Source organism: Anolis carolinensis, chromosome 5 (genome assembly GCF_035594765.1).
Source record: "Anolis carolinensis isolate JA03-04 chromosome 5, rAnoCar3.1.pri, whole genome shotgun sequence".
In the NCBI taxonomy this organism is placed as follows: domain Eukaryota; kingdom Metazoa; phylum Chordata; class Lepidosauria; order Squamata; family Dactyloidae; genus Anolis; species Anolis carolinensis.
The window spans coordinates 21,803,486-21,830,576 of NC_085845.1; the positions used below are offsets into that span (position 1 = coordinate 21,803,486).

At 37.2% G+C, this 27,091-nt stretch overlaps 1 protein-coding gene across 2 annotated transcripts in view; it reads left to right on the forward strand.

The window, feature by feature from the left end:
• LOC100553182 (melanopsin) overlaps positions 1-26,495 on the forward strand; it is a 46,804-nt gene extending 20,309 nt beyond the window's left edge. For both annotated transcript variants that reach the window (XM_008111055.2, XM_062982165.1), the window contains 8 exons: positions 6,085-6,218; positions 8,423-8,626; positions 16,002-16,173; positions 17,549-17,707; positions 18,361-18,468; positions 20,775-20,949; positions 24,399-24,551; positions 25,332-26,495. In XM_008111055.2, the coding sequence (XP_008109262.1) occupies positions 6,085-6,218; positions 8,423-8,626; positions 16,002-16,173; positions 17,549-17,707; positions 18,361-18,468; positions 20,775-20,949; positions 24,399-24,551; positions 25,332-25,730 (1,504 nt within the window). In that variant the 3' untranslated portion in view covers positions 25,731-26,495. The remainder of the gene's footprint in view (positions 1-6,084; positions 6,219-8,422; positions 8,627-16,001; positions 16,174-17,548; positions 17,708-18,360; positions 18,469-20,774; positions 20,950-24,398; positions 24,552-25,331) is intronic.
• The last annotated feature ends 596 nt before the right edge of the window (positions 26,496-27,091 follow it).

The following is a 27,091-nucleotide window of genomic DNA, read 5'->3' on the forward strand; positions in this document are numbered from 1 at the left end:
GAGGTGGAGTCTGCTTGAGGCAAATTCTAAATCGGAAATTACTACTTTTATCATCAAGAGTAGGATGTCTCTTGTTTTTAATGACACTTGGGTAGAGGGGGCAGAATATAAATAAAGATTATTATTATTATTATTATTATTATTATTATTATTATTATTATTATTATTATTATTATTATCTTATTCCATCATGCAATTCAAGATGGAGCACATAAAGGTTCTTTGGTGATTTTTTGTCAATTCAAACTTAAATGAGCTTAGCTTTAGCAAGTAGCTATTTCATGTGTCTCCTGAAATGTGGCAATAGAATGTAAAATTGGCATTTGAAAAGAAACATTCACATTTTTCTTAAGATTCACAAGATGGCACAATCCATAGCCTTCAGGCAAATGGTGCTAGCTTTTATTTTTGCACAGAATGGTGGAGATTGACTGAACTTGCATTTCCTGCTTTCCAAGGCATGTGGTTTCAGATATTGTACTGTACGTTTTTTCCAGAATATTAAGTTTGTATATCTGACTTCAACCCTATGTCTACACTTTTTTATAGTAGCATAATGGTAGCATCACATGTCAAGATTCTTTCATAACAGCCCCCTCAGACACTTTTCTCTATTATTATCAGTGGTAAACTAATACATGGTTATAATAGCAAAAGGAAGCTTTCAAACCTAGAAAGAATAAGGTGAATGTTTATCACGAGTGCAGAAAAGATACCACAGGGAACATGAGTAGCTGAACTTGTACCAACTATTCAGAGTACAGCATATTGTCAGGAGAAAGCTGAAGCTATTGTGTGCTAATATAAAGAGCTGGAAGTTTTCCAAGAAGCAAATATAAAAGCTGGGCAGTGGGGAATCTTGGATGAGAAATCCAGAATAGAAACTTGGGAATTGGACAGAAATGAACCCAGTGATACCACTAACTATGGCAGCTTGTTGTGTCATCTTGTTGGGATGAGACTCTACAAAGACATGATGTAAAAATGACTCCTGTCTGGAGAGATAAGCTGTGAAGCCTATACTTCATATATTGACCTTTAGGATGCTTCAGACCTCTGTTTTACTTTTCAATCATCTGCATCAAATTGTTGGAAGAGGTTATCCAGAGGCTTAGCTAAAATAAAAATGCAGATGTTATGCTCATCTCTCTCTCTTTTCTTTCTACTACTTTTAGCAGGCTTTGAAAATCCTGGAGGAGGTTTTGAGATGGGCAAGAGCAAAGAAGCAGAAATTGTGTTCAGATAAATATAGAGGGTGCTTTGAATGTGATTTTCCTTTTTCTTGGCAGGGGGTTGGACTATGATTCTGTGAGAAGGCAAACAGTTCAGATGAAGGCTGGCTTCTGGGCTTTGATGGGACTTCACTACATGTGATAAACACCATTCTCAACTTTCGAGTCCTCCTTATCTGTCTTGTGACAAAGCCTATTTTATGAAGTTAGGCTGTTCACCCATCTGGTGAACTTTGATTGTGCCTACTCTGCTTACACATCAAAATTAGATTGTTGTCACATATTGTGTATGGGACTGTCTCTGAAAACACATTGAAGTGTCAATTGGTACTGGCAGTAGCTATCTGAGTAACTGTTGGGGAACAGACATTCTAGATACAGAAATGCTACTTTTCATTGGTTGCCAGTCGGTTTTTAGCTTTTGGTTGTAAAAGTTGGAATTGTACTGTCAAACACAAAATAGTTTCAGAGTGCATTATTTTAAAGGCCACTACAATGGCAGGCAATTTCAGAAAGAATGGAGGCCAATTTTGTCAAGCTTCCAGTGAGAACCCAGTATTCTTTGCCACAGAATCTGAGTTAGAACTGGAGGGGAGAAATCACCTACAGTAAGGACTAGCTTCCTTTAACTGGTTTTTCATTATTTGATACCAAAATGTATTAGCACACCCCAACAAAACATTTCAAATACTTGCTTTAAATGTGTTTTGAAATGGCTGCAGGTGAAAATAGATGTATTTTGCTGACATGTTTCAGTGGCCTGGGTTTGTATGTTGAGGATTGCAAAATACCCCAGGCTTTGTGTGTGTGTGTGTATTTGCTATATCTGACCCACACTAAGACACATGGACTGTGATTTCATTGAGCTTTGCTGACCTCTTACTATTACTTTTGCTTTTGTTTTGTTTTTTGTTGAAGAACTGTGCAGGTTTTTTTACTTTAGCCACTGCTGCTAAATGTTTTAAAATACATTTTAACTTGTTTTCTATTTTTAAAAATCATAATGGCACTGCTTTGAATGATGTTTGCAATTCTTGAAACATTGTAAGTCGCTATATGAAGACTTGTCTTAACAAACAAAACAATACATAGTTATGTAGTGCAGGAATTTTGCTATGCTGCAAGCCAAGAGTTCAGTACTGATGCATTATGCTTTTTTTCCTATAGCCCCCATTACCTTTGTTTACAGGGAACAACACAGAAACATAAAAGGCCCAGCTGAATTTTAAAAGTGAAGTCTGCCATTTGACAATGTACCTGAGCATGTTCCTTTGCAATGCAGTCATCCTGCGTTTTATAGTTTTATTTTGGAAAAGAAGAGAAAAATAACCTACAATATAGTAAGAGTAACTCTTACTGCATAACTGACCTGTATTGCTCATAGACCCTCCATGCCAACACGAGTCAGAATAAAACATTAATACAGCAACACACAGTGAGAATGTTTATATTCCTATGTTGCGTCTTCCTATTGAAGTAAATTATTGCTGACAGTGCAGGGCAAAGGGCATTATGCCATTACAGTTTTAACCTTTTTGGATCAGCTGCTAACTGAAACTGTTGCCTATCTTGCTTACAGAAATGCAGTATTAAGCAAAACATTTAAGAAAGAAACTTCTTAAGCTCTAGTCCATTTTTAAAAAAATCAACCCTACCTACAAATCATGAAGTAGAATTCTATGTTACTGAGATTTTAGCGATAATCTCTTTGTCGCATGCCATACATTTTGATCATTTCACTTCCAGTAGACCAATGATTCCCAACCTTTTTTTGACCAGGGACCACTTTGACCAAGGACCACTTGACTGGGGACAACTTTGACCAGGGACCACTCTCTAACATTAGTATCAAAAGTGTTACAAATCAGTTTTTGGTCAATTTTAGAATTGGTTTGGTTATTTGGGGTTATTAGGAAAATTGCATAGGATAGACCACATCAGCTCTAGTTTCTGATACAAAACATATGCCATCCAGTAGTCACCATCTGCTCACCCACAGAAAACCATATTTAATAATCTAGAGCTGAATTTCCCCACATGTCTCATGGACCTTATTTTAGGTCTCACAGTCCACCAGTGGGCCATGGCTCACAGGTTGAGAACCATTGCAGTAGAGAGATCTGAGAAAAGGAGAATAAGACAGTATTCTGTTTCTTTTAAATGTGTGTCAGTGCATCTCTTTCATAATGTCCTGTGTTTCATTATATTATAATGATGGGGGTACATCTAATGTTAGACCTAATTACAGCAAAATGGGAGTAAATCAGACAATATGTTGCTGCATTTTCATAGAGATGTTCCACAGGTAGTGAAAGATATCAGAGCATATAATGTCCTTTGCTCAGTGTACTCTCTTTTATGGTTAGCACAACGAAAGAAAGCACGTGCTTCATTTGCATTTGATTTGCTGAGGCAGGTATCTCTGAGGAAACCCCATTGCAGTAGAGGATATGTGTTTCCCTTTCTGCCCTGTGTGGCCATTATTCAATTTCAGTGAGTCTGTTCTCAAGACTAACATGGAATTTATCCCACTAAATGCAAAATCTCACATCTGTGTGCCATTTACTAGTGTAAGCAAGATGAAGTCAGAGAAGGAAATGTGTTTGCACTGGTACCTTGTGAACAGAACTCAATTTTTATTTTTTTATTTTTTTTTAAAGTCCTGTGAACTCATGTAACATGTAAGTCAGGATTCATTACTGTATTTCTTTTATAAGTATGATTATTTAATTCATGAAGCAAAAATAACATATCTGAGATTGTTCTGATTTTCCTCACTTAAAGTAAAAGCTTGCTTGGTTTTACATATTTTTCTTATGTTACATAACAGCTTTAAATACAGTTTCTAAGCCTTCGGGCAGTTATTGTTTTTCAGTGTTTTTAAATGATAACAATAAGAAAAACTACTTTTTAAAAACATGATAGATATAAAAGCGTCCTTAGAGACTAAAGTAGCTGCATATCATACATTCCATTTTTTAAATCTGTGGGATGCAGGGAGAGAACTTGCGCTTCGGATGTTGTTGTTATCAAAACAAGTATTTACTTGGATAGAAGCTGTGGCTTATTGTTTGCACTTGAGTTGCACACAGATTGCTTTCTGGACATAAAGGAGTTTATAGTCAATGTCTCAGGAAAAATCCTGATAAACTTTCCATGCATGTTGCCAGCATTGGTTTTCTGTTCTAGGTGAATGGAAATTGCTAAGTAATTCTACATGGATCACTAAACATAAGTCAGATAATAATGACTTTTAATCACACTAAATAGGGATGGCATTAGCCCAATGACCTCAAGATTCAGTACTCGGTTTTGAACTACATTCTTTTAGTTTCTGAGTCAGTCTACGTTACCTTTGTCCAATAACACTTTGAAATATGGAAACACCAGGGACTAGCATAGGAATGCCACCATCCCAGAACCTACCCAAGCTACTTTTTTAAAGAATATGTGATGTGCTGTGAAGGAATTTAGTAGAGTTATGCAAACTGTAAGTGTTTTGGTAAATCTGTACATACAACCCAATTTATGAATGCAAACAAATCAAAACTATTTTAATTCTAGTCTACCAACCAACCTGTTCCTTTCTTTTTCCATATTTTGGGGCAATTGTAGTACAACCAAGTACCAACTGCAACTACCAACCTCTTTCTTTGCTTTCCTTTCCCATATTTAATACATATTATTGTTTCAAAAGTATAATTCTACAAAGTACAGTGCTTGCTTCATTTTCTGTTTTCTGGGAGGAAATTCCCTTGCCAGGGTTATGCTTCAGGACCATATTACAAATATTTTGAGATCAATTGATAATTCTAGTCTACCAACCAACCAGTTCATTTCCTTTGCCATATTTTGAGGTCAATTGTAGTACTAGTGTAGTACAAGTATGGCAACTGGTAAGTTTCATCTTGATAGCCGTAAAAAATGGGAAAGCTTCTCTGAGAGAGAGTTGACTCAGCCAGGGTGCTGAAATTGAAAAATAAATCCCTAAAGATCAATGGATGTGCAAAACTTTCTGAAACTTTGGAGGAATTATGCCCTGGTTATGCAGAAGCCAAACTTTAATCTTATGACTAATTTTATTCTTGCTGGCTGTTTGTTCTCAAAACAACTACAAATGTGGTTGAGGTTTCTTCTGTAATTGCCTAGAGAAGTTTCTTATGTGTCCAAGCATAGTTCCTTTAAAAGAAGGAATCTAAGAGTGATCTTTCAGTGATAACCAGGGCTGGCCGGAGATAAATTTAAATATTAAGCGGGGGTGCTGAAAAGCGCCCCCCGCCAGCCCCGCCTCCTGCGCCCTGGCCCCGTCTCCCACGCAGCGTGGGAGGCGGGGCCAGGGTTGGAAAGAGGGAGCCTTCGCCGCCCAGGGAGGGGAGGAGGGGATCCCTCCTCCCCTTCCCGGGCGGCGAGAGAGGGAGCCTGGGCAAGGCCAGCCAGGCCACAAGGCCAGGGCGCACTGGTCGGGCGGCGGGGCACCGTCAGAGCGGTGCCCCGCCTCCCGCCCAGCCTGACGGCGCCCCCCGGGACCTGCGCCCGAGGCAGCGGCGTCACGTGGCCTCCATGGTGGGGCCGGCCCTGGTGATAACTAAATACTGATATTCCTTATTCCAAAGTGTCCTTCATCCACTTGTAAAACAAGGAGAAAATGGTGCCATAATTACTTTTTTGATAACCTTTATTCTAAAACATTTATGTATCTCGTTAGTTCTGGTAAGTGGCTGCTCAATACTACATGTATAATAAAAGATAAACTAACCGGGTAACCCTCTCTCTCTCTCTCTCTCTCTCTCTCTCTCTCTCTCCTTCCCTCCCTCAAAATCTCATCTTAAACATCATGACGACTCTCATTAAGCAACAAGAGGTTGAGGACTCCACCAAACTATTTCATAATGAATTTAGCAGTAAGCGATTTCCTGATGTCTGCAACTCAGGCTCCAATCTGTTTTCTCAACAGTATGCACAAGGAATGGGTACTTGGAGATATAGGTATTTTGCTGATACTCAGGTTTCCCCATGAGTTTCCTGATTGTATGAAATTTGTCTTAGGCATGATATTACCAATTTGTAGCATGACAAGAATGTGGAAAATTGGCTGCTATGATCAACAAGCAGGTCATGTTTAACAGTTATCTAACACCTCCACCCTTGAGTCAGTAACTTAGATTCTCCTTCTGTTTCTTTTCAATAAAAGGAATCCTTGTCCAGCATTAAACAAATGATACGTAGTGTTTCTCAAACTCTGCTCCTCCGGGTGTTTTGACTTCTGCTGCTGGTAAACTGGCTGGGATTTCTGGGAGCTGAAGTCCAAAACACCTGAAGGAGCACAGTTTGAGAAACACTGAGTTAGACAGGCAGTGTAATCTAGTGATTTGGGTGTTGAACCAAGATCCTTGAGATCAGGGCTTAAATCCCCACTTAGCCCTGGAAAGCTACTAGTTGATATTAGGCAATCACACTCTTTCAGACTCAGAGAAAGGCAATAATAACCCCTTCTTGAAAAAAGTCCTTTCAAGGAAATCGGTTAGCCTAGTGTAAATGGCTTCAAGAAATGGCTTGAAGGCACACAACAGCAACAAAAACTCAGTTGATTCTGCAAAACTAATTATCATGAGTGTTGATGGGCACAAGTTTTCCTTTTTGCTAGGCTAGCTTTGATATTTTACATGAGAAATATGTGTCCTCTTTTTATTGTATTGATATGCTAAGAGAAACCCACAAATATCCTCTAGATAGTTCAGTCATCTTTTTTATCAGGAACTACATGGTGTAGTTATCTGACTGCCAGACTGCGACTATGGAAGAAATCCTTGATTGGCCATGAAAACCCTCTTGGTTATCTTAAGCAAACCACATAAGATAGTTAAAAGAATAAAATACAATAAAATATTTAATAACTTTTTATCAAAGTAGGTTAAAAATAACATTTTACTGGTTACTTGCTGGCTATTGTACATTGCAGAAAACTTTCTCTAATCCGGTGTCTTCCCTTTTCTGCTTTTTACTTTCACTGTATTTAAAATTGTCTAGGGACTAAACATTTTTTTGAATTTTTGACACATCAAACCTTAGGTTTAAGATTATTTTTCCATTTTTCATAATGATAAATGCTTGCTGTAAAACGGTTATGGTCTCTATACTAGGCAACATTCCAGGGAAAATGTAACTTTAATTGTATTGGATTTTCTTTGCGGCATTTTTCCATAAACAAAACATGCTCACTCACAGTCTGTGGTAGGATATAGAACACTTTGATGTTTAAAATATGTTTGATCCTATATGTTGGCTGAAAGTAGGTTAATGGAAGCTCACTATGTGATTTGGAGTGTGTTCAGTTATTTAAGAACAAAAACAGCAAACAGCAACAGCTGAATTAGACTACTGGAAGCTCAGTCTATTTATCTATAAAGGACTGTAAGCTCCATTCAGTAATTAGTACTGTAACAAAATTCCTGGACTCAAAATATGTTTGGAGACTTTTAGCTCTAAGTGAATCTCTTTAATTGTAAATGCATTTATTTCACAGCTGGAGCTTGGAGTTGTGCAAAATATCAGTAGATCTAACCAAATGTACCACTCTTGGTTTACATTAAATATGCACTGGGATATTATGGCCACCGGCTTCAGAACAAGCCATAACTTCAAACCATGGTTTATAATCTTTCTTGTTTCCAAGTCAAATTACAGTTAATTAGTGCTTCCTAACTTATGAAGTGGGACAATGCTTACAGAGAAAAGACTCTATACATTTTGGTTTGGTGTGATAGTTCAAACATTACCACATTGATCAAAGAGTGTATCACGCGAGGCTAGCAAATCACAATTACAGCAGGACAATAATCAGCCAATCACAAGAGTTGTCCTCTTTTGTTGTTTTCCAGGGTGGATGGGGTCCTTGGGAGAGCAGCAAGAGAGGTGCAATTTCCCGGCCAAAGACATTGCTGTCCTGCTGTAATTCCAATTGGCCTGGTTTGTGTGATAAACTCCAAAGTAGTTTACATAGAAGGAATCCTACCATAAATTGAACAATAATATGTGAAAATGAGTCTGGAAGTTACATTGTTTTTCACTGCTATAACTAAATAACACCTTAACACGTCTGCTGCAGAAATATATTTATGGTCTTTTCTTTTTCATTCCCTACCACTTAACTTGAAAACTAAAAATCTTGTGCTCTCTTTTGTCTGCTTTAGGTTGTAACTTGTATGCTTTTTGTGGGGCGCTCTTCGGAATAACCTCAATGATTACGTTGTTGGCTATTTCGGTTGATCGTTACTGTGTGATTACGAAGCCTCTCCAATCCATAAAAAGGACATCAAAAAAGCGCACCTGCATCATCATTGTCTTTGTCTGGCTCTACTCACTTGGATGGAGTGTATGTCCACTCTTTGGGTGGAGTATGTTATTTACTAAATACTGTGGAATCGTACTCTTAATTACAACTACTTACTCATACATGATTTATTCTATGCTATTGTTATATCTGTTTTTAATATAATTTTGTTTGTTATTTGCAAGCCATTTTATAATACTTGCACAGCATAAACATGGTGTTTGTTTTAAATGGGGTTTTCTATTAGAAAGCTACAGAACATTATCACTGTTTAATGTAATAAGTATAGCTGACAGCACACCTCTGCTTTTTAAATGTAGTGAAAGAGTTTGATAATTTGTGATTATTTTTGATGTTTTGTTTAGTGTTATCTGGGGGTTTTCAAGTGTAAAATTAGATCACATAAATATGAAAAAGAGGTTTAATTAAGATTTTAAATCTGTTGTTAGCCTATCTTTTAAAAGTTAGCTATTACATTATATATGCACATTAATTTAATTGATTTCATCAAGCAAAGTGGACTTTGTAAATCTGGGGCTACAATCTTTTACAGACTTATGTGGAAGCAAGTCCCTTTGAGCACAGTGGGTCTTACTTAATAATAAACATGTATAGGATTGTACTCTAAAAGTTTCAGTTGTGTCCCTTTTTATTAGTTAAAATGACAATTTGAAGCAGAATGAGACATTTTGTATTAGATTTTCATCCTGGCTAATGATGTCTTTTTAGTGTATTTAGTGTGATACTATTTTTCACCCCATTCTTCCTATTCCCCTATCTATTTATCAATCTACTTACTTATCTACCTAATATGTTGCCTTTCTCCCAGAGCAGGACCTAAGTCAGCTTCCAAATAGAGTACATTAAAAAACATTTGAAATAAAACATAAGAACAATTAAAACTACTTTAAAAAACCTTTTAAAATGAATAATATAACAAGAACAACAACAACAATTTTATTTTTGTATCCCGTCACCATCTTCGTGGAGGGACTCAGGACGGCTTATAAGCGGGACCAAGCCCAGCAAACAACAAAGTTTACCAACTCGGAACACATTTAAAAACATAATAAACATATAACAATCTAGTTAAACCATTTTAAACCAGCCGAGTATAGAAAACATCATTAAAATGAATCAAAGCAAACCTCCATAATTAGAACCAGGAATTTGGTGGGCAAGATTAGAAATTAGAGAAGGCTGGGCATGGGCTTGTGTAAAAAGTGGGCTATAGGGCCAGGGCTGTAAATAAAAAATACAGGGCCATGAATTAAAAATTTAAAAGTTTAAAAGATAAATAAAACATCTTATCATCACCACTAAAAATGCTGAAGGCATTTGCCACAGCCTAGCTTCTGATATATCTACTGACTAAGCATCGCATCTACTAATATTAGTAGAAATTGGCAAATTTAAAAAGTATTATTTGGTTTTGGATGCTGAATGCAGAAAGGAGACTGCTAGGTTTACTACAAGATTCATTAATTCTGTCCCTTTCTGTATGAAAACATCTGGTGCTGGGTGGAAAAAAGGGATTTTCTCCTGTGTTTTCTATTTTTTTAAAGCAGCAGCTCAAGAGGATTCGCTTTTCTCTTCCGTATAAATCCTGAGACATTGGGAAAACATGAAATGTGGTGTGGCAGTGTATGAGATCTGTGGCACTAGATCTGTCAACACGCTTTATGGCTCTATTTAAAGTCATCATGTAACCCCCTAAAGGAATAGAAGGAACATCTGGCACGTATCATTTTATTCACGGGGCTCGTCTTACTATATTTTGATGACATATAATATATTATTTCCCATCTCCCTCTAGAGCTTAAAAGAAACACTTTCATTTCACCCACAAGATGCTTTCACACTACATAGATATAACGCTATGATTTCACATTAACAACGATGTCTGCATCCTGTGGAATAGAAATTTGGTAAAATGCTATAGCTCTATGTTTTAAAATTATAATTATTATCCCACCCTAAATTGCAATTCCCAGGATTTTTTCATGGCAGTTCAAGTCAAACAATAGTTTCATATTAGTTCAAGTTGAACCAACTGTAGTAGTAATAATAATAATAATAATAATAATAATAATAATAACAACAACAACAGCAACAATAACAATAATAACTTTATTTCTAACCCACCCTCTCTCCCCGGAGGGACTCAGGGTGGCTTACAAAGACAAAAACAAATTTGAAAATAAAACAGCAATAAGCAAACGATTAAAAACAAATAATCATTAAAACAAATAGACAATAAGTTCTATAAATAGCATAATAGATTAATAAAAACCGACATAAAAATAAACAAGAAAAACGTGGCTGTGCAATGAGTTAAGGCAGTATGATCTCGGTCAGCATCATCTGGTAGCGTCATACAGTATGTGTCGTATTAATGGCTTAGGCATCAAGAATCACTATGCATAATACTGGAGTCTAGATGACAACTTGCTATCCTGATCGTTTACAGTGCAGGGGTGTGTGCAACATATTTAAAGATTGGTTTGTTGGTCCTGGGGGCTTCCAGAAAAGATAGTTCATCCTTTCCCCCTTTTTTTCTTATTGATATTATAAATGTTACTCTTTTCTCCAGAAAAAAAGATTTGTTAGGAGAGAGGTTGAGAGCTGCAAAAATTTCACTTTTGCCCAACTCTGATTTAAATAGTGAATTTCATTTCCAGGAGACACAAATAGGGGCAACCCATTCCTATTCCCCAGTTGTGTAGTGGGTTAAACTACTGAGCTGCTGAACATGCTGACTAAAGGTCGGTGGTTTGAATCTGGGGAGCGGGGTAAGCCCCAGCTTCTGCCAACCTAGCAGTTCCAAAACATGCAAATGTGAGTAGATCAATAGGTACCTCTCCGGTTGGAAGGTAACAGCCAAAGTTGGAGGGCACTGCCTTTTCAATTAGTTTGCCCAAAAAAGGAAGGTCAGAAACTGATCTGTAATTATCAAGGTCCAGGGGATCCAGGGAGGGCTTTTTCAGTAGTGGTCTAATTACTGCTTCTTTTAAACAGGATGGAAAATTCCCCTCACTGAGAGATGTGTTAATAATTTGTTGTATTTGTTGCATCTCTGCCCTGGACAACCAGCCAAGAGGGAAAGGGTTGTTCTCCTTCCTTGCCCTTGCAGCTTGTCCACATCAATAGGTACTCACCAATTAAGCATGTCTACAAATGTGATGGGACTGAGAGAACACTCTCTCTTGCAGCTCTTTAGATTTTATGTCTTTTGCAACAGTCTGGACCCAAGCTGGTTAGGGATTTAAAGGTGAAAACCAGCGCTTTGAATTCTACCCAGAAATATATTGGTAGTCAATGTAGCCATTTCAACAGGAGATTCACATGATCAATATGCCCAGCTCCAGTCAACAGCCTGGCTATGACATTTTGGCCCCACTGAAGTTTTCATACAGTTTCCAAACACAAACTCTTTAGCTAGCTGGTGTATCTGTCAAATTAGTTACAGAGAGGCTCAGGATAAGGGAGGAAGCCTGGCATTGATTTTTTGTAGAGGAATAACAGTAGCAGTCAGGAATAGTTATGAGAAAGGGGAGAAATAAGGGCATTGTGTCCCAAATAAACAATGAATTTTTTCTTTGGTGACATCATTTATAACATTGCAGTATTGTACCTTCAAACTTCTATTTTAGACATCCGGTTTACATAGAGTGGTGCCCTCATTCTGCTTTGTTCTAGGAACGTAAAGGTTTATTTAATCTGAAGTATGTATATAGGCCTTAATCTTGTCTTGGAAGCTCAGCAAGTTCAAGGGTGGTTAGAACCTAGAAGGGAGACTACCAAGGAGTACCTAGTGCTGTCAGCTATATTTTAGAGAATAGCAATGATGAACCTATTCCTTGCCTAAGAAAAGTCTGACATTCATTAACTTGCTATAAGTCAATGTGTGACTTGAAGGCACATGAGAAATCATTTCCATTGTATCAGGAAGAGCCACCACACAGTGCTTCTTAATGTTATTTGCAATCTTCATTTTATTTTTCCTCCTGTGATCTAAATTTGTATAGCCCAAAGTTGGGGAATTTCTGCTCTCCATAAATTGGTATGTCATCTGCCCTAGTCAACCTGGCCATTGGTGAAGCATGTTGATAGCAGTTCACCAATTACTGTAGGTGAACCCTGTTATCAACATCCCTTGTACAGAACTAAAAACAAGATTTGAAACAGACTCTCTTAGATTAATGTCCCCTGAACTAAATGTATGTAGACTTTTGAAATATATTAGTAAGATTTATTTTTTGTTAAAAAATTAATTGGTTATTTAAAATGGCTCCAACAGAATAATTGCTTCAAAGTTCATTTCTGATACAATTTGTGAACCACTGATTTATAATTCCATTTAGAAGAGATTTCTTGCTAGAAGAAGAGACTTAATGAAAATGCCATTACCTGTTGCAAAAGGCACCTAAATTAATAAAGGTTAGCAAGTTTGTCTGTGGAGAGGAAGTTAACCATCTATCTTCTCTTTGCCGCCACCATTTCTAGAATATGCCTTGCATCCCAGGAAGAATTCAGCATGAGCACTGAAAACTTAAAAAGGTTACCTGAGAAATACTGACAGTTACCTGATTACTTATGGATAACACATTTATTTTTAACATGTTAGGACCACTTAGGTGACATTATACAAACCAGGGGCCTTTTAATATAATTACATAATTATAACACTAAGATTCCATTTTAACTATGGAAACCTAATAGTTTGATGAGATACTGGAACTCTCTGGTCCAGAATTCTTAATACTCCTCCCTGTACTTTAAATTCCAAAATGTCATAGGGTGAGGCCACTGAATTTAATTTACAGCTTTATAACTATATTGTGTGAAAGGGTCCCAGCTTTAAAAAGTAGAATGTTTAAAGCTGGAACCCTTTTTCTGGGATAGAACTTAACTGCACTACTATTGGGACTTCAAACACTATCCTCTACTTCTGCCTGTGGAGAGAGGGAAGAAACCTCTGTGTAGGAACTTTGTAACCCTACAGTTAAGGAGTAAATGTTTTTGAACTCTGTCAGTGGGGATTCTGAGAGTTTTTGAACTCAGTGGGCTTATTGCATCATTTATGTATAAGAAGAGAAATACTATGGCAACTTGGGAGGAAGTATTTTTTAGCAGAGAACTTACTCCAGACAAGACAAAAGTTTTATTATTTTTCTTTTTACTGTATCTTGGCCTTGCTTCAGTTGCTTGTCCCAACTCAAGACAGAGCCACATAATCATTGACTTTATTATTGTTCTGTGAAGGAGGAGTGATCTTCATTTTCACTGAGGGCCACATCAGCCTTATGGTTGCCTTCAAAGGGCCATTGAATCTATGAAGGGAGAATCCATGGATACAGAGGACCAACTATAATTTTTTACATAGTGGTTTTTGCTCTTTAGTTGTTACGTAGGTTGAGTCCACAGGTTTTATTGAACAACACCTCCCATTACTTTTGATTGTCTACCATGTAGGCTGGGGATAATGGGAATTGCAGCCCAAAAACACTTGTGGCTTTGAGATTGGGGACATTTTAGAGTTAGACGTCATATCCACATGCCTTGTATCTAAACTGAAACCCCACTCTCCTGACTGAACTGAACCAACTGCAGCCTTCCAGGTGTTAATTGTATCACAGCTCCCATCAGCTCTAATCATGATGTTTAATGATGAGGAATACAGTCCAGCATCTGGAGGGCCTCATAAAATGATACAATGGGTTGGATTCAGCCGGCAGGCCTTGAGTTTGACACATGTGACCTATAGTAACTCTATGAATAAGTGACCTCAAAGAGAGCTTTTAAGTAATGGTCCAGCTCAGGTCTTGCAAATTCAGAGCTGTGACTTAATTCAATCTACCTGTAATGTTTTATTCCTCTTTTTCCACTGCCTTCTGTGTTATCAAGCATTACTGTTTTTTTCCAGTAGACCATGGTTTTTTATTCATGGTATTTCATTTTGTGGGGTTTCTGTGCCCCTAAGCCCAGCAAATCTGGAGGGTTAACTGTTGGGACTAGTACTTGGATTTAGACAAACCATTATGGTAATTTCAAAAGAAGTTGAGTAGGAATGTGTCTAAGAATTTGACAGTTCCTATGGTAGAACTATTGTTCCAGTTCCAAGACCAGTTCAAAGTGCTAGTCTGACCTATAAAGTGGGTAGTGGGGACAGGCATCAAAGACCTGAATACTATATTTCTCCGTATGAACCTACCCTGGCTCTCTGTGATCCTGGTAAGAAGACTTTTTCTCGGTCCCACCATCCTTTGTAGATATACTTGGTGAAACACACAAAGAACCTAGGTTGTAGAATTCCATTCCAAGAGAGCCTGGAATGCTTTCCTTTGCTGGGACCGTTTCTTTTTTCCCCAGCTCAGTAGCTTGCTAAATTGCTGCAAACTGTTTTTAATTTGTTTTTGTTTTATTATGCTAATTTGTTTAATTGTATCCTCATATTATGACATTGTTTTTAGTCACTTCTGCTTTTTAATCATCTAAGCTGCCTAGTGTCCCAGAATAGGGACAAAGGTAGGATATGAACAAATTAAATATGATAGATCAAAGGGGAGATCTCCAGGGAAGATCTTCCTTTTCACTTACAGAGTTTGGAGTCACTAGAGATCCTCTAGGAAACCTAGATGGCACTCTTAGACTATTTATATCTTGCCTTTAAGAGCACGGTCTATCAAGATGGCTCAGAAATTAAGAAACAAAACAAAGAAACTTTATGATAAAGCACATAACAATTAAGATCACTTTTATTAATTTTAAAAAAATTAGAATCAGTCCCAGATATTTTCAAACCAAATCTAATAATGATGAGATAGAGACTTGGAAAAGGGAAATTACACTGGGAAGGGGAATGCATAGTTACAAGGCTCACTACTGAAAAGCTCTTTGGATTCAGTTAGGTTCAATTAAACTACATTAGATGCCACCACTAAATAAACTAAATGTTGGGGAAAATGTTTTTTTAGCTGCTTTGAGTCTTCTTGTTGGAGAGAAAAAGCTGGGTATTATTATTATTATTATTATTATTATTATTATTATTATTATTATTATTATTAATACCCTAGCCTCCCCTGGTGTGTAGTAGTCTAAGTGCAGGGGATTTAGGCAGGTTTTTGTGTTTTGTTTGTTTGTTTGTTTTTTTGCAAAGGGCAAATTTGGAAGGAGTAAACACGAAAATTGAGTTTTTGGCACCCTATTTTTGAAGTAATTTCACTTTCCCTCTGAAGAGAGAAGAGTGAGGTCAAGTTACCATATTTGCACAAAATACCTACTAGTACTCACACAATTGTATCTAACAAAGTGGTCTCTGTTCACAAAAGGCATCACAAGACTGTTTGGAGTAGTAACACTGTTTCCTTCAGTACTGTCAGATTTTAACATCCATCCCTATTTGTGTGCTCTATAACAAGAATGTTTATTGTTCTTAGGTTCCTATATACCAGAGGGTTTGATGATATCCTGTACATGGGACTATGTGACCTATTCTCCAGCAAATCGAAGTTATACTATGATGTTGTGTTGCTGCGTGTTCTTTATCCCCCTCGTCATCATCTTCCACTGCTATATATTCATGTTTCTGGCCATAAGAAGTACAGGCAGGTAAGCAGAACCCTGAAAAAAACAGTATATTCTCCAGGGGCTCTTTCACAAAGCCATATAACCCAGAATATGAAGGCAGAAAACCCCACAATATCTGGATTATTTGAGTCCACACTGCCATATATTCCAGTTCAAAGCAGAAAATGTGGGATTTTATTCAACTGTGTGGAAAAGGCCCAAGACAGATATTCTGTTTTTGTTTGCTTTTACTTTCTATCATTTTATCTTAATGAGATGAGATTAAAACAAGGTAGTCATGTTAGTGGGATTTTCTTGTATTTTTGTTTGTTATAAATATTTCATCATCTTTTGTACTAATCAGTTGGATATTAACTATTGTAGTGGTACAAGAGCATAAAATGCAGGGTAAATCACTGTCAAACATACATTTTGGTGCCTTGCTAACTTGTCACCCTCTTTCCTATTGCATTTACAGTAGTCACTCCACATTTTCTGGGGTTAAAGGTGGAAAGTCCCTATGAAAGTCGAAAAAGCCCACATATAAGTAAAAATCACAAACATTTATCTATACAATCTGGTATAAGCTGACCATGGAATCATTCTGGAAGACCTATAAATGTCTAGCGAGAACATGCTTTTCTGTATAGGACAACATCAGAGGTAGTGGTAAATACAGTAATCTGTGAATAATTAAATCTGTGAATGTTTAGCCCAAAATGTGTAGGGATGATTGTATTACTAGTAATGATCATCTTATATCAAATTCAGGATCATAGCCAGATTTGCTAGCATCTCTATCCCATGGTCAGCCTCTCTTCCATTTACAAGATAGCAGATAGGAGAAGGGAGTGGCAATGGATGCTGTTGGCTATGATGGCAGTGGAAAGCTAGCCAAGGTTCTGGACTTATTTTCAGGGTAGGGTTAATACCTTGTGCAGCTTACCTAAAGTCAAAACTTGACTTTAAAACTTGACAGGATCAAAACTTGAACCAAATCCAACACCTTACTAACATTGAACGGAGCAGCTTCCACTGTGCAGCAAACAGCAGAGGGAATGGTTAGCAATGTTGAAAATAGGATGCCTGTTGTTCCTCTAACCCGGTGTTTTAGAATGAAGCTGCTTGCCATCAATTATCTTACCCCATTACAGAGAATTGAGGCAAAAGATGTTAACAGTGACTATAGCCACCTGATGCCAATCCAATCTTTTGAATGCTGGGCTATAAAAAAATTGAAAGGAGGCTGGCATGGATCCCTGTGAGCATTGCACAAGTCATTAGCTTTGATACTAGCCCCGCCAAGCTAGATGCCAAAATTCTTACTAAAATACAATATTTACTCATACTTTCTTGTCTTTTCATTTCCTTTTCTATTTGATCTCTCTTATTTTATCTCTCTCTCTCTCCATCACAGGAATGTTCAAAAACTGGGTTCAACCTATAACCGGAAATCCTCTATTTCACACTCTATAAAGAGTGAATGGAAGCTTGCAAAAATTGCCTTTGTGGCCATTGTGGTGTTCGTCTTGTCCTGGTCTCCATATGCTTGTGTTACTCTAATTTCATGGGCAGGGTAAGTATTCAGCCACAAATGAGATTATCTTGGTCAAAAGTAGATAAAAAGAGGTGGGACAATATCAATCCAGTGGAACTTTGGTCCCTTTGAGAAATGTAGGAAAAATCCTTTCTGCCTTAGCTTGCATTCTGAACGATACTTAACTATAATACAGACACAAAATTGTTGTTGTTTTTCCCAGCTTAGCACCCAAGATAGATTTCACAAATATAATTAAAAATTAACATAAACCATTAAAATTCAAAAGAACAACACATAGAAATTTCAGCAAATCATTCAAGGCCCATCTACAAAATCACTTCCTTGGTGTATCAAAACAGAAAAGTTTTCATCATTTAACAGAAAGAGTCCAGATGCCAGTGTAATCTTTCCCATGTTCCTACCAGATGTACCTATGAAAGTGGTGAGAGAGGGGCTTCCCCTATAGATCTTAAAACAGGAGCAGATTCATAAGGGAGAATATAGTATTTATAGGTCAAAACCAGCACTTCAATTTGTGCCCAGAAGCAATCTCCTTCCAGAGTTATATTTCCACCAAGAAAATGGAATCCGGTGCTAATTCACATTTCAGAAGAATAGACACATCCAAAGAATTCTATGCCTAGCTAACAAAAGTTTCATGAATATAATTTTCTTGTTCTTATTTCCAGTTACGCCAGGACCTTAACTCCGTATTCTAAATCTGTGCCTGCTGTTATTGCCAAAGCTTCTGCAATCTACAATCCCATAATCTATGCAATCATTCACCCAAGATACAGGTACAGTGAATGCAACCTTATGGCAGTGACTTTAATGAGATGTATGTTTCTTTAAGTGAATTTACCATTGAAAATACCTTCACCATTAACAAGAGAACAGACTTATGTTGTCTCAATGGCTGTTGCCTAATAAATGAGGATTGGGAGGAATGGGCTGGGAGATACTACTTAGCTATGCCTCTAGTGTAGTTAAGTATCTAAGTAAGTGATGTAGAATCTTAGCTACTGTCTGCATGTGATTTTGATTTTTCTTAATCTATGCAATAGTCTGCAACCAAGCTTTAATCTTGCTACAGCTCAAAGAGTTCATAGACTTCTCACCCTTGTCCTGCCTTATGTCAGTACTCTGCAATCAGCTTTCATAGCTCTTTGGCTGGACAGGTGTCCTTGAAACTGTGAACGTCTGAACATACATTATCAAATTGTATTGACACTGAAAAGAGAGATCCACTAATAGTGACTGACAGGTCTGAGTCCCAGGATCGTTGCTGTGTGCCAATTATGTCTGAACATCATAAAAGCACTGCAGCATATTATAGTTGAAAGGGAGAAATGATGTTTATGTTCATGTTCGTACATAAATCCTATCTCTAACAATTCCCTATCGCTTTGACAAAGGCCTTACTGGGCTAGGTAATGCCAGCTTTTGTTTTATTCTTGCCATCATTGATTCTGTTTAGTCTCAGATCTATTAATCTCAGAGAAGTGTTGAGCACATTCACTTCCTATTTACATCATGGTTTATCTCCAAGGCTAAGATGAAAGCAAGCATGAAAGCTTAACAAAATATGGAAGAGAATGTGTTTCCCATCAGACCAGAACGCTATGACAAATAGCAAAGTGTTCAGTTCATTGTCCTTTGATCCCATCTTTTTTACTTGTGGCAATGAAAATTGGAAAGGCTTTTCTGCAATTTTCAGTGAGTGTTCATTAGGATATTAGAAATTCAGATTGCTTTTATCATCTAACGTATTTATAATTTAGTTTCTGTAGGTAATTCAAAACAAAAGTTAAATAATTGTTTTTACAATCTGGAATATAAAAAATAAAAATGACTTTGTACTTCTTCTTCTTTAGTAGAAGGATCGGTTTTGTGTTCGACAGAATTTGTATAAGAAAGAGAAAATCTGAATTTTTCACAAGTTTTCCAAAACTTTCGTTTATCAATAGCAAAATTGTCAAAATAGCAATAGTTGCCAAAATAGCAATAGTTAGACTAAAGCACACATAACTACACTGTGGATCCTGATTGGTGCATAAATTACTGATTTTAGGAAATTAAATGCTGTACATTTAAAAAAGTTTGATATGTGACTTTACCACAAGGTGGCAGCATAAACTATCAGTGGCTTTATCAACATACAGATAATTAACCTTTATAATTATAATTGGCTTATCAGAAAGACAATCTTAGAAAGCAGTATAAATCTTATAGCATTGTGTTATAGATACAGATACAGCTGACAGATTTTTTTCATTTGCTTGGATTTTTTTTCACTTACCTTCCTTTTCCCCTCTTGGTTCTTCAACACTGCAGCCTAAGGTAAAATATGAGGAATTTGGGCCATTTGCCTCTTCTTTGGGTCTCTGTTGCTCCAATATAGTAAACCTTCCACTCACTTCATTCATAAAAAGGCAAACATCTATATAACAATCAAGGTGGAATCCAGTAATAAATCTGGAAAGCTAGGCCCACATCATTATTGTTTTCAAAGATGATCAAAAAGAGATTCCAAAAGTGCAGGTAGCTGTGTTTGATCAGCATTTTAAAAATACCCAGTTTCTAGCAGTTTCCATCCATCACAGGTAGGCACTTTCTAAATCTAATGGGTTTTTCTAATACATAGCTATGCTTCTTCAACACACTACTAACATTGTAGACAAGAGTCCTAGTTCATATACATTATATGGGAAAATTTATTTGTCATGAGCAACTGTGGGGTGTGTGGGATTTACCAAAGAATTACAACCACAGAAGTATTTGTGGTGGCAAGTACATCACTGCTACAATTTTTGAATTAGATTTTCACAATAAAAAGAACCCCTGTGTAAATGTCACTGTCCTAAACCTTGAAAAAGTGGCTTTTAATGGCAACTTCCAGAATCGCTCAGTAAGCATGACTAGTGGAAGGTTCAAGGAGCTGTAGTCCAAACCATACTTTTCCCAAGCTTTGGTTCGCTCTTATGAGATATGAGTAAAGGCACATAAAAATATATATAATACAATCGATTCTCTAATCTCTCCAGCAACTGTACTGTCTTATGTAAATTTTGAGTTACTCTTTGTTATTTCTTATGCTTTACAGAAGAACCATTCGAAGTGCTGTTCCTTGCTTGAGATTTCTTATACCGATATCTAAAAGTGATCTTTCAACAAGTTCTATGAGTGAGTCATCGTTCCGGGCTTCTGTATCTAGCCGTCACTCTTTCAGCTACAGGAACAAGAGCACTTACATTTCCTCCATTTCTGCTAAAGAAACAGTAAGTTTGGTTTCCATTAAGGTGGGGTGTCAAAATCATGTGCAGAATAAATGTTGCAGAAAGGCAATTCTCATAAGTTCTATCTAGCCTAGCCTAGCCAGTGCTAATGAATGATGGGAGCTACAGTCCAAAAAATACGGAAAGTTAAAAAGGTTAAAACTATACAATCCTAAAGGCCCCGACTCCCAGCAGTGTTGAGTGTTGGACCTAGGAGACCGGGGTTTGATTCTCCTTTCAGCCACGAATTTTGAGCAAGACATATTCTCTTAGCCTCAGAGGAAGGCAATAAATATTGTCAAAAAAACTTAACAATAGGATCACCATAAGCCAGAGACACATAAAAACAACAAAAAGTAAATTCCATATAAAAACTGGTGCTGGCGTAGTTCTCTAATGTGGGCAAGTTTTGTTCTTTGCTTGCCTATATTAACTCTTCCAGAAACAAAAATACACGCAACTTGTCTAGAACATAGTTGTGGTTACTATATACCTTCAAGTCATTTCCTGCCAATGGCAACCCTAAGGTGGCCCTATTAAGGTTTTTTCTTGGCAAGATTGGTTCCTTAACCCAGAATTTATTTCAGATGTTTCTCCAATGCACAAAGCAATCTCCCTGTAGGAATATCCCTGTAGGAACACTTGACATTTTATTCCTCTGTATGAAAAGCTTCAAGTGCTTCTGATTAAACTAAATGGGCAGGTCAGGAACACATGTGTACATATAGGTCACAGTGGATGCCATGCAGATGCCCAGATGCTTTTGGACTAAAACTCACCATTCACTATACTAGCTAAGGTTTGCAGTCCAACAATCTCCGCCCCTGTTTACCTGAAGAAAATATAATGCCTATCCCTGCACATCTGTTGATGTTGCTGCATTTCAGGGTTTGTTTTCGTTTTGTTTTTAGCAAGCAGAAATCAAAAACCAGGTGAGTAATGGATAATAACTGGAGGGCAGGACCTTATGGCCTGTTCTTTACAGTCTAAATTAGTCTGCTGCCTTCATTGCCAACCTGGTTAGATTCTCTAGATATAGTGAGTGGGAGATCATATGTAGTGGTACTCAGCCAGCAAAAGCTAGTCACTTATCTACAATGGTTCATCTCATCTTGACAACTGGTGAGAGAAGTATGTCCAAGTATAGGCTGAGTATCTCTTATCTGAAATGATTAGATCTGGAAGTGTTTTGGATATTTTAATGTTTTTCTCTACATATGTGGTTTTGATTTGATTATTCATATATTTGATTAAAATGTTCTCTCTAGGAATCTCTAGGACCACCATAGTGATCCCATGATCAGCTTTCCACAGTCATGCTGAAGGACTCAGAGATTTCTAGACAGAACACTTGTGTAAGCATCTCTAGTTTCTCCAATGTGATTCAGTGATCAGCTTCCATCAGAGGTTGACCATAGAGACATGCTGGAAGATCTCAAAGTTCCTAGAGAACTGTTCTCTCATGTAAAACAAAATAGCTTTAAAGGAATAAAAATGTCTTTATTAACAGTTTTTCTCTTTTATGGGTATCATTTGCTTCTAACCACAGCAAGCAGAGGGCCAATTATACCTTGTACATCTCATTATGTCTTAACTTGGAATGCATTTCTATTTCATATACACTTTATATACACTGCACAAAAGCCATTTTAAGTGTTCCCTCACTACTTCGCAGTTCGCTTTTTGCGGACTCGCTGTTTCGTGATTTTTTAATAGACACTAAAATAATATTATAAATCCCTCTATCTACTTCCTTCCTAAGGAGAAGCCTAACGAAGGAAGGAAATAGAAGCCGAAGGGAGAGAAAAGGAGGCTGAAGCAGCTTTGTTTTTTCCTCACAAGGCAGCAGCAGCGGCGGGAACATCCCTATATAGCATCCAAATATAGCGTCCCTACTTCGTGGATTTTCACTTATTGTGGGTGGCCGTGGAATGTAACCCCGGTGATAAGTGAGGGAACACTGTATAATATTTTAATAATTTTGAGCAGGAAACAAAGTTTGCATACATCAGAATACAAAAAGGTCACCCATGTGGACACTTTCTGAATATTTCAGATATTGGAATTCAAGATAAGAGATGTTCAATCTTTAGTTTCCACTGCCAAACCAATTTGCAGTAATAATTATGGGATGCCTGAACAATAACCAGAAAGGAAACAATTAGGCATTTGCCTATTTTTTGTCTGTCTTTCTAAAATCTTACTCAGAAGTCTTTTCTAAATTAAAAATATATTTTCAGATGTGTTAAAGTACTCTTCATGACATTTCATGAGTCTGTTTAAAACATACTCTCTTTCAACCCAATGGATGTTTAATAGTTTTCTCATTTTTCTATCATCGCTTGTAGTATGCCAGAAAACCGATTGAATCTGACGTCTTATTTCCATGTATTTGGAAGTATGCCTTTTTGAACCATGTGGACTGTGATTTTGAGTGTATAGATTTGTTTGTGCTGTTTTGTTGTTATTGTTGTTATTCCCAATCCCAACTAGAGTAGATCCATTGAACCAATGATTTATTAAATCAACCTTTATGTACATCCAACTAAATCAGTGGAATTTTCATGGAAATTGGTTTAACAGACACTAACTGATCCCATGTTTTTGTGTTAGGTGGACCTAGCAGTTGGATGTAGACCATTGCTTTCTAAGCCAAGCATCCCATGTTCTTCCTATTGGAAGAAAGTTTGTAGCTCAGTTTAGACACTTAAGATCCTTAGACACCTGATGACAGTAGCCAAAAGTGGCCCAAATGCTCTAATTCAGCACAAGGCAGCTTCCTCTATTTCTATCAGTTATCACTTATGATATAAGTCAGTGTTCCCACTTGTTGCTAAGAAGTACGTGCTAAGAAGTATGCAGAGATGTAGTCATGTTAGTGTGCCTCAATATGCAAATTGATTTTATAGCATATTTCAGATCAACTGAGAGAAATAAGTTTGTAGTGCAAGTTTTTATAGGCTGGGTTTACTTGCACCTGATAAAGTAAACCTAGTCTATGAAAGCTTATGCTACAAACTTCTTTTTCTCAGCCTCAATGGTGCGACAAGAGCTCTTCAGGAAGCATGCCAAAAAGTCTAAATTGACATTTGTTGTTTGGGCTGTACTTTTGAATTTCCTACATCCAAAGAGAAACACATAATTATTTTTAAGAAGAATTAATGTAGTGATATGCTGAAGCCATTCAATACTGCAATGAAAATATGATTCTCTGATGTACGAATTTTATTCTACCCCTATTTAGTTATAGTTGACTTCAGTGTTCTGTTGTAGTCCTTCTTCTTAAAGGTAACTCTATAGGCTCTTGGCATGATGTTGAACTCTCCAAGTCACTGGTTCTGTGCTTCCCTGGTTACTAGTTCATGATCAGTTGTTCAATCACAGTACAAAAAATAGTGCCAACATTACTGTATCTCAGTTGTTTACTTTAATAATCATTTCATTTTTTTTAGACTTGGTGTGATGTAGAGCTTGACCCTGTTGAGTCAGGCCACAAGAAGTTGCAAGCCTACCGAAGTAATTCTTTTTCAGCCAAAGGAGTAGCAGAAGAAGAGAGTGGGTTGCTTCTCAGAACAAATAACTGCAATGTGCCAGCAAGAAAAAAGGTTAAAAACAGCATCAGTTTCTAATATTCCTTATAATAAAGGGGCAAATCCTTCTTGATTTATGCCTGTATGTTATCATTGTTTTTTGCCATTATAGATCTGTATTTTATGTTGAAATTAGTTTAAGACATGGTTTTGTCTTGTCCTGCCCAAAAGAATAAGAGAAATATCCCATCTGATAATTTCTGCATAATACAACTCTGGTCACAACAATGAGCCATTTGCTCCGGGTATTTTCCTCTTCCCCACCTCAGTATTACATCACCTCCATCTGCTTTAATCTCACTTCAAAAACTGACACAAAATCGTGGGCTCAACCTTTAAAAAAATAAAATATCTTGTCTTTGAGGAGGAAGATGAGAAAGACATTCCCATTTCCTACTAACAATGGGAGACCTTTGGCATGAAACTTTAGATGGTGAGTACTGACTGCATCCTTTGCTGATGCAGAAGAGGACTGGTGGCCAGTTGGCCACAAGTTCAGTGTCATTATCAGAAGGCTTCCTTTCCCCAATATGGAAGCTTCAGGTAATGACATTAATAAATACACCCCCTATAAATCCAATTTGGATAATGCTGTAGTAAATAATGCTGCACAGCCAGTAGTCAAACTACTGATGGCCCTAGAAGCCACTAAAGCTTTTAATTCAGAGTCTGTTCCTTAATTCAGGGATTAGAGATAGTTGGTATGTAAAACACATGGCAACTCAGGAAGAAAGTGTGATTCTTGCTGAAGAAGTTTGTGGAATGTTAATTTTCTCCTTCTACCTTTCTCCATAGGTTGCTCTGTCATCCATCAGTCTAGAAGAATCACATGCACAATCCTTTGGAGGGAACAGCTCAGAACTGTTGCTCCTAAGCAGTTCCTTGAAAACATCTTCTCTTCCATTTGGCTTGAATGGTAGCAGCACAGGAGAAAGTACTGATACTTCTCAATTGGAAGGCCAAGAAAACCAAATAAATGGAAGCCTGGACTCCTTCACAAGCCCTATTCTTCCACAAATTATTATAATTCCTACCTCAGAGACCAATCTCTCTGAGGGGCAAGCAGAACCAGAAAATGCACAAGATGAAAATATAGATTTATTTTTTTCTCAAGGGAAGAACCACCTCCTGGACATAGGAAGGCTTAGTTCCTCTACTGAACTCCTTGAAGCAATTGAGAAGCTTCTGTCATAAATACAGAAGACAGCAATGATCTGATTTGGCTGCTTCTTTGCATTAATATACCAAAAACAAACTGAAAGAGCCTTGTAGATTAAACAGAGAACTTTTATATATTTTTACACAGTCTATAGGACGTTCCTGAATTTTGCAGAAGTCAACTACAGTAATAGATGCTGAAAGCCCAAAGTATACATAGCTTAAGTAATAAGAGTCTGCCACTCAAACTGCCTAGTACTTCACAACATATGTATTTGGAACAGATCTTTCAGACATTGATAAATCATGAGTATTGTCATTTTTGGAATGTCAAATAAGGATATGCTCTGACATTGTCTACAAATGCCAAAACTAGTTCATGAAAGATGTTTGGAAATGTACCTCACTCCATGTTTCTAAACATGCCATCTCTAGTAGTTGATCCACTCCCCATTTTATTATCCAGGTGGAAGATTATGAATGCAAGCAGATATGGTTGAAGAATACAACATGCCATTGCTTAGCAACCAGGATGTTATGAACTTAGCAACAATGGGCTATTTGTCATCCAATTTCTGAGGCTGTGACTAGAAGAAGGAAGAATGGCTATAGAAAGAGAATAGGTAGACCTTGGGTAGTCACTGGAAATAACCTATTTAGCACAAAGCTCCTAGCTTGTCACTGGATAATAAACCTAGTCTGATAGAATTGCTGCCAAGAAGGAAAAGTATGTAACTATATACAGGCAATATATAGTTTAAAACCTCTCATATCTACAAATAAAAATCACTGATACTTAAATGCTTCTTTTTCCTTAGCAGAAATAAGGGAAAGTAGAACTTCAGCAAAACCAGTGCAGTCTCCAAACCCAATGGAATACTAACACTAGTTGGGGGGGGGGGATCTTAGATTGTGGTTCACAGTATGTGGGAGCAGTAATGAACTCACTGTTGAATTCTCACTTAAGGCTTTATTCACTAATGACAATAAAAACACTTAACTGTTGTAACATAACTGTCTCTTTGGGGTTGATTGCAAGCTTTTCATGTTTTCCTTAGGAGGTTAAAACCTATTGTGTGCATGTTTTGTTGTAAGAAATGAAGCTGTGAAAACAGTCTGCATTGCAAGAAGAAGAAGCAGCAAAATAGCTGCAATTAGTTGCAATTCTAACATTTAAAAATTGGAAATGGGAGTGGATTGAGTATGGCCTGGTTTAGAATGAATGTCTCTGAATGGGCTCAGACAGACTATGTAATGCCCAAACTGTGGTACAAGCCAAGGCTGAAGAGATTGCCCCCATTCTCCGCATACGAATTCTGCTGTCCCTGAATTAAATCTTTCAGTTTCCAAATTTATAGCATTCCATTAATTTAAAATCTAGCTGAACATTTATAAAT